Source organism: Coregonus lavaretus (genome assembly GCF_964263955.1).
Source record: "Coregonus lavaretus genome assembly, chromosome: 1".
Classification (NCBI taxonomy): domain Eukaryota; kingdom Metazoa; phylum Chordata; class Actinopteri; order Salmoniformes; family Salmonidae; genus Coregonus; species Coregonus lavaretus.
In genome coordinates, this window is record NC_139988.1 from 56561653 (window position 1) to 56570144 (window position 8492).

The 8492-nt window shown below is 42.7% G+C and overlaps 2 protein-coding genes across 2 annotated transcripts; one reads left to right on the forward strand and one right to left on the reverse strand.

Annotated features, from left to right (window-relative positions):
- Nucleotides 1-4676: 4676 nt before the first annotated feature.
- Nucleotides 4677-6421, forward strand: nanp (N-acetylneuraminic acid phosphatase). Its single transcript, XM_084171207.1, has 2 exons — nucleotides 4677-4890; nucleotides 5058-6421. The coding sequence occupies exons 1-2, from the start codon at nucleotides 4801-4803 to the stop codon at nucleotides 5694-5696; spliced, it is 729 nt and encodes a 242-aa protein (XP_084027333.1). The 5' UTR covers nucleotides 4677-4800; the 3' UTR covers nucleotides 5697-6421.
- A 207-nt stretch (nucleotides 6422-6628) lies between these two features.
- polr1b (RNA polymerase I subunit B) lies at nucleotides 6629-7971 on the reverse strand. Its single transcript, XM_084171197.1, is given in 7 exon segments — nucleotides 6629-7115; nucleotides 7117-7221; nucleotides 7223-7318; nucleotides 7320-7467; nucleotides 7470-7537; nucleotides 7670-7671; nucleotides 7675-7971. Coding segments are annotated over 7 exon segments (1095 nt in total). The 5' UTR covers nucleotides 7942-7971; the 3' UTR covers nucleotides 6629-6706.
- Between the last annotated feature and the right edge of the window lie 521 nt (nucleotides 7972-8492).

Consider the following 8492-nt stretch of genomic DNA (forward strand, 5'->3'; position numbering starts at 1 on the left):
TTATGTACAGTTGAAGTCGGAAGTTTACATACACTTAGGTTGGAGTCATTAAAACTCGTTTTTCAACCACTCCACAAATTTCTTGTTAACAAACTATAGTTTTGGCAAGTCGGTTAGGACATCTACTTTGTGCATGACACAAGTAATTTTTCCAACAATTGTTTACAGACAGATTATTTCACTTATAATTCACTGTATCACAATTCCAGTGGGTCAGAAGTTTACATACACTAAGTTAACTGTGCCTTTAAACAGCTTGGAAAATTCCAGAAAATAATGTCATGGCTTTAGAAGCTTCTGATAGGCTAATTGACATCATTTGAGTCAATTGGAGGTGAACCTGTGTATTTCAAGGCCTACCTTCAAACTCAGTGCCTCTTTGCTTGACATCATGGGAAAATCAAAAGAAATCAGCCAAAACCTCAGAAAAGAAATGTGTAGACCTCCACAAGTCTGGTTCATCCTTGGGAGCAATTTCCAAACGCCTGAAGGGACCATGTTCATCTGTACAAACAATAGTACGCAAGTATAAACACCATGGGACCACGCAGCCGTCATACCGCTCAGGAAGGAGACGGCGTTCTGTCTCCTAGAGATGAGACTTTAGTGCGAAAAGTGCAAATCAATCCCAGAACAACAGCAAAGGACCTTGTGAAGATGCTGGAGGAAATGGTACAAAAGTATCTACAGTGAGGGAAAAAAGTATTTGATCCCCTGCTGATTTTGTATGTTTGCCCACTGACAAAGAAATGATCAGTCTATAATTTTAATGGTAGGTTTATTTGAACAGTGAGAGACAGAATAACAACAAAAAAATCCAGAAAAACGCATGTCAAAAATGTTATAAATTGATTTGCATTTTAATGAGGGAAATAAGTATTTGACCCCCTCTCAATCAGAAAGATTTCTGGCTCCCAGGTGTCTTTTATACAGGTAACGAGCTGAGATTAGGAGCACACTCTTAAAGGGAGTTCTCCTAATCTCAGCTTGTTACCTGTATAAAAGACACCTGTCCACAGAAGCAATCAATCAATCAGATTCCAAACTCTCCACCATGGCCAAGACCAAAGAGCTCTCCAAGGATGTCAGGGACAAGATTGTAGACCTACACAAGGCTGGAATGGGCTACAAGACCATCGCCAAGCAGCTTGTTGAGAAGGTGACAACAGTTGGTGCGATTATTCGCAAATGGAAGAAACACAAAATAACTGTCAATCTTCCTCGGCCTGGGGCTCCATGCAAGATCTCACCTCGTGGAGTTGCAATGATCATGAGAACGGTGAGGAATCAGCCCAGAACTACACGGGAGGATCTTGTTAATGATCTCAAGGCAGCTGGGACCATAGTCACCAAGAAAACAATTGGTAACACACTATGCCGTGAAGGACTGAAATCCTGCAGCGCCCGCAATGTCCCCTGCTCAAGAAAGCACATATACAGGGCCGTCTGAAGTTTGCCAATTAACATCTGAATGATTCAGAGGAGAACTGGGTGAAAGTGTTGTGGTGAGATGAGACCAAAATCGAGCTCTTTGGCATCAACTGGGGCGGCAGGTAACTTAGTGGTTAAGAGTGTTGTGCCAGTAACCGAAAGGTCGCTGGTTCTAATCCCCGAGCCGACTAGGTGAAAAATCTGTCGATGTGCCCTTGAGCAAGGCACTTAACCCTAATTGCTCCTGTAAGTCACTCTGGATAAGAACATCTGCTAAATGACTCAAATGTAAATGTAACTCAACTCGCCGTGTTTGGAGAAGGAGGAATGCTGCCTATGACCCCAAGAACACCATCCCAACCGTCAAACATGGAGGTGGAAACAACATGCTTTGGGGGTGTTTTTCTGCTAAGGGGACAGGACAACTTCACCGCATCAAAAGGGACGATGGATGGGGCCATATACCGTCAAATCTTGAGTGAGAACCTCCTTCCCTCAGCCAGGGCATTGAAAATGGGTCGTGGATGGGTATTCCAGCATGACAATGACCCAAAACACACGGCCAAGGCAACAAAGGAGTGGCTCAAGAAGAAGCACATTAAGGTCCTGGAGTGGCCTAGCCAGTCTCCAGACCTTAATCCCATAGAAAATCTGTGGAGGGAGCTGAAGGTTCGAGTTGCCAAATGTCAGCCTCGAAACCTTAATGACTTGGAGAAGATCTGCAAAGAGGAGTGGAACAAAATCCCTCCTGAGATGTGTGCAAACCTGGTGGCCAACTACAAGAAACGTCTCACCTCTGTGATTGCCAACAAGGGTTTTGCCACCAAGTACTAAGTCATGTTTTGCAGAGGGGTCAAATACTTATTTCCCTCATTAGAATGCAAATCAATGTATAATATTTTTGACATGCGTTTTTCTGGATTTTTGTTGTTATTCTGTCTCTCACTGTTCAAATAAACCTACCATTAAAATTATAGACTGATCATGTCTTTGTCAGTGGGCAAACGTACAAAATCAGCAGGGGATCAAATACTTTTTTCCCCTCACTGTATATCCACAGTAAAACGAGTCCTATATCAACATAACCTGAAAGGCCGCTCAGCAAGGAAGAAGCCACTGCTCCAAAACTGCCATAAAAAAGACAGATTACGGTTTGCAACTGCACATGGGGACAAAGATCGTACTTTTTGGAGAAATGTCCTCTGGTCTGATGAAACAAAAATAGAACTGTTTGGCCATAATGACCATCGTTATGTTTGGAGGAAAAAGAGGGAGCTTGCAAGCCGAAGAACACCATCCCAACCGTGAAGCACGGGGGTGGCAGCATCATGCTGTGGGGGTGCTTTGCTGCAGGAGGGACTGGTGCACTTCACAAAATAGATGGCATCATGAGGAAGGAAAATTATGTGGATATATTGAAGCAACCTATCAAGACATCAGTCAGGAAGTTAAAGCTTGGTCGCAAATGGGTCTTCCAAATGGACAATGACCCCAAGCATACTTCCAAAGTTGTGGCAAAATGGCTTAAGGACAACAAAGTCAAGGTATTGGAGTAAGGAGGCCTACAAACCTGACTCAGTTACACCAGCTCTGTCAGGAGGAATGGGCCAAAATTCACCCAACTTATTGTGGGAAGCTTGTGGAAGGCTACCCGAAACGTTTGACCCAAGTTAAACAATTTAAAGGCAATGCTACCAAATACTAATTCCCACTGGGAATGTGATGAAATAAATAAAAGCTGAAATACATCATTCTCTCTACTATTTTTCTGACATTTCACATTCTTAAAATAAAGTGGTGATCCTAACTGACCTAAGACAGAATTTTTACTAGGATTAAATGTCAGGAATTGTGAAAAACTGAGTTTAAATGTATTTGGCTAAGGTGTATGTAAACTTCCAACTTCAACTGTAAATGAGATATTGATGTGCTTAATTTTCAATACATTTGCAAACATTTCTAAAAACATGTTTTCACTTTGTCATTATGGTGTATTGTAAAAATCTATTTAATCCATTTTGAATTCAGGCTGTAACACAACAAAATGTGGAATAAGTCAAGGGGTATCAGTCAATTAATATTTTCTGAAGGCACTGTATGTCATTGCCCTTTTAAGAAGACATTGCCCCTTTAAGCGCTCTGTTGCAGCTTCACTTAAACCATGCTTCAAACACTTCAAAGGAGTAGAGAAATACATTTGGTAGCAATGTAAAACTAGGATCCCCCTCTTTTATAAACAAAGGCCAAAACTGCTTTCAAAAGTGTTTTCCTGCTGATTGCATTAAGAATAGTTGTTATTTGACTGCTTGTCAGAATACATGTTCCCTCCTATGGCTCTCCCAACTTGAATGAATCTCGAGAGGAATGTTTATCTCGCATAGAACACACAACAAAAAGCAGACGACTAGGCTAATAGGTAAACTATTCTACTATGGGGTTGTCTGATTTTGTTTTAATCATATTAAATGGCAAAAATAGTAGCACTAGAAAGTAACATCCTGAGTGATGAAGTATATGCTTTTAATTACTTTTACATTTATAACTGTTACTTTAGTGTTTGTTTTCTTCAATTTGTAGCTTACATTTTGCATCATTACATTCCGTTCTATGTAGTTGTTCCTCAGGGTCGCTAGCATTAGTGGATCATAATTAGGCTAACATTGTGCAATCATTTCGAACATGTAGCCTATTTTAATCATTATAGAACTCAGACCACATCTAGGAGGAGGTTAAAGATGCACTATACAGAAATCGCTCTGCCATTTCCTGGTGTCTAAGATTGAAATAGTTTGCATAATTTCAGTTTGTGACAAACCAAGCAAGTATAGTGTAGAGAATCATTCTACCATCTAAACCGCTGTGAAAAATATTTTCCATAACCAAAAATTGTATTTTCAGGTGTTTGAAGCTGGTGTACAAAATATAAAGTAAAAGAAACAAAAACGAAATTGAACGGGAAAGGATAGAAATAGCGCACATAGTCTACAGCTTCTCAGAGTTACTTTCAAAGAGAATCCCAGATCCATAACTCACATTTCTATGTGACTTTGGTCGGGTCACCCAAAAAGTTACATATTGTAGCTTTAAAGGCTATTAGAGGAGGTATACGATGTCCTTGAAATTGAAATGGCTTGCATTTGTCTGGAACGTATACATTGTTTTATGTGATAAATTGACGCTCTCTAGTGGACAAAACGAGAAATATATTTCTCTGAAAACCTACAGCTCCCATAATGCATTTCTTTATTGCCAACAACATTTCCGCATTGACGGCATGCATGTAGAGTAGCTAGCTAGTAACTTGTTTCGCCTTATAAAAGCTTTACTAACATTACATTTCTGTGTAACCTGTTGATAAAGGTAGCTGCAATGAACAGTAAAGGTATTAAGGCGATATTGCTTGACTTGGACAACACGCTCATTGACACAGCGGGTGCCGGTGGAGTTGCCATTCAAAAAGTGAGTTGTCCGGCCGTTTCATGACATTACTTTATTTTTTTATTTTTTATTGTCGATTAACGTAGGCATACAGATACTTGATAAAATAGTCCTTTGGTTTGTTCAAAACATTCCCTGGGTTTTTTGGTACACATATTACAACCAGCATTGATTTCCTTATTTCCCAGGTCACGGAGCTCTTGAAGACATTAGGCCATGAACACATCATTGACATTTGTGACAGATTTAAGCACAAGCTCTCTCACGAGACCTTTGACCCAGCTGGTGGTAGGACAATAGATGAGGTGCGGATCGGTCACTGGGAGGAGAGCATCCAGGAGGTTATGGGTGGGAGGCCCAGCTCCAACCCCACCCTTGCCAGTGAGTGCTACTACCAGTGGAAGAACACTCGCCTGGAGCTTCTAACCATAACACCTCCTGTACTTACCCTGCTGAAGCAGCTGAGGACCAGCCACAAACTGCTGCTGCTGACCAATGGAGAGACCCAGACACAGAGGGAGAAGATAGTGGCGTTGGGGTGTCAGGGGCTGTTTGATGCTGTGGTGATGGGGGGAGAGCATGCAGAAGAGAAGCCAGCCCGCTCCATCTTCACCCATTGTTTTGGCCTGCTGGGGGTGCAGGCTCACGACTGTGTTATGGTGGGTGACTCCCTGGACACAGACATTGTTGGGGGGTTTAATGCAGGGGTTAGAGCCACGGTGTGGATTAATAACGGAGGGGTGTGTCCACCTGAGGGATCTGTCAAACCAGACTACACCATTCCCTCTGTGCTGGACTTACCTGAGGTGCTGGCCAAGTTGAAATGAAACTACAGGGAACAATGTCTAAACCAATCACATGAAGATTGTTTCCAAAGGCCTGAGTTAATGAAAACAGGGGTTTCTTGTAAAAGGGATTGTAAAAATCAAAATCAGCTTATTTTCTTTCATATTTGATCTGGATGAAAGACAAATTACTTAACAGCAACAAACATTATTTTCTTACCTACCAAATTATGTTTAATTGTTTCTCTACTCTCTAATGCAGACATTTATAATAATTCTGTCATATTTTATGTTATCTGTTGGGTGTACATTAGACAAAGTTGATTAATGTGACCAGTAGGGAAAATGAGTTTTGACATTTAGACTTAACTAGAAGTCGGAATGACAATCAAGACGCATTCAAGTTGATCAGTTGTTTCTGACATAACCAGCACCTTGAACAAGACACTGCTGTGCACAGGGCTTCTGCTTCTTATTTCGAGTAAACTATATGTAATACCTACCCCCCCCCCCACCATCAAAGTGTATTTTCTTACAGAATTTCAACCTAAATAGACTGATTTACTAAACAATATGTTTTATGCTGATAAATACTTTGAGGGAAAATGTACTTGATACAATTGTGATGTGTTGTCTCACCTAGCCACCTTAAGATGAATGCACTAATTGTAAGTCGCTCTGTATAGAGCGTCTGCTAAATGACTAATGTAAAAAAATATCATTCAACCGTTACTGTGCAATATCTTTAACATTTTTGGAAGATTCCAACTATCCTTTGACTCAAGTCTCTTAACTCAACCATTATTTATAAATCGGTTAGAGACCATTCTGGACAACAAGAGGGGAATCCTCTCAGGCACTTGGCCATTCTGATGATCATTATGGCTTTGGATTTTAGGTAATTGTGTAAACTATAGTAAGTTCTTGCAATCATAACAAATATCATTACTTTTACATATGTGACAAACACTGAAAGATCCATTTGGAGAGGAAGCCCTTCATTCAATGCAACATAACAAGGTCTAATATTTGTACAAATTGACCACTTCCATTCACACATGGGGGAAGACAATTTCTGTGCACAATATAGCACCACTGTCTGTGGCTGTGCATACAGGGTGGGTAGACTGAACAAACTTCACGTCCAATTTGATGTTCATCGCTGACAGCTCTGCAACAAAGTAGCGGAAGACATACACCACAGACACCGTGTCAATGGAGTCACTTTTGCCGCACAGGGTGCAGACAGTCTTGCGGTGGCGTGTGGCTGACCAGTAGGGTGGTGGTTTCTCCAGTAGAGGGGACAGTAGGCTACCACAGTCCACACACACCTGGGCCACCGAGCGGTCAGAGCAGTTGAAGAGGCGGTCGTGAAGCAGGAAGGAGGTCCTGTGCGCCAGCAGGGCGTCGCGCTCCATCTCCCCAAAGCGGATGCCACCCTGGATGTTCCTCCCGCCCACCGCTGAGTAAGATGTCCGCCTCCAGCTCCAGGCCGCTGTAGAGGCGCTCGGTGCCGTAGTGGTTGTAGCCGGCGGCGCGTAGCATGTCGCCGAAATGCTCCAGCGCCGGAAAAGGTGAAGGGCGTGGCGTCACGGCACAGGCCGTGGAGGGCGCCCGACTTGCCGGCCATGCTCTCGATGAGCATGCCGATGGTCATGCAGGAGGCCGTGGGGGTTGAACATGATGTCGGGGGTCATGCCGCTCTCCGTGAAGGGCGTGTCCTGTGCAGGCCACAGGCGGCTCAGGATGCCCTTCTGCCCGTGGCGGCTGGCAAACTTGTCCCCAATGGTGGGGTTACGGGGCACTCGCACTGCTTGAACCGGCCCGAGCCAGCGTCGTTGCTGCACACCTTGATGTTGTCTACCACACAGCTTTCTTGACTCCTACGCAAGCGAGAGAAAACAGCACGTTATAAATTGCATTAGCAGCTGCATCTGGCCAACTCATTATCATAGAGCAGAGAAAGGCTCAAAACTATGGTATGACAATGGAAAGAACATAGTAAGTTAACTCACTTCTAGAAGTTGACAAAGCTCTGTCCGGTGTTGATGTAGCTGTAGAAGGGGTCTCCGTACTGTAGCACGGCTCCGATGGGGGGCAGACCAACAGTGTCCAGTTTGTCCATTACCTTGGGATCACCGGGTTTGACCCCAAACACCAGGTTGTCCTCGCCCTTCTTCTCAGCCAGGTCCACCACCTCTGTCTTGTAAACACAGCCGTGACCAAAGCCCCTCTCCCATGATGACTTGTTCAGGATCTGGTAGGAAAAGACTGAAACAATGAGCATTCATCTACACATTCCTTCTAAACATGCAAACACAGAATTAAATAGAACACATTCATTTATAATATACAGTGCATTCGGACAGTATTCAGACCTCTTCCCTTTTGTTACGTTACAGCCTTATTCTAAAATTTATAAAATACATTTTTGTCCTCATCAATCTACACACAATACCCCATAATGACAAAGAAAATACAGGTTTTTAGATTTTTTGGCAAATTTATAAAGAAATAAACAGAATTACCTTATTTACACAAATATTCAGACCCTTTGCTATGAGACTCGAAATTGAGCTCAGGTGCATCATGTTTCCATTGATCATCCTTGAGATGTTTCTACAACTTGATTGGATTCAACATGTGGTAAATTCAATTGATTGGACATGATCTGGAAAGGCACACACCTGTCTATATAAGGTCCCACAGTTGACAGTGCATGTTAGAGCAAAAAGAAAGCCATTAAGTCGAAGGAATTGTCCGTAGAACTCAGAGAAAGGATTGTGTCGAGGCACAGATCTGGGGAAGGGTACCAATATATTTCTGCAGCATCGAAGG

Bases quoted from the DNA above. Each gene is read 5' to 3' on its own strand.
- nanp (XM_084171207.1), top strand. From the start codon at position 4,801: ATGAACAGTAAAGGTATTAAGGCGATATTGCTTGACTTGGACAACACG. The intron at 4,891-5,057 runs GTGAGTTGTCCG...CTTATTTCCCAG, and splicing joins GTGGAGTTGCCATTCAAAAA to GTCACGGAGCTCTTGAAGAC.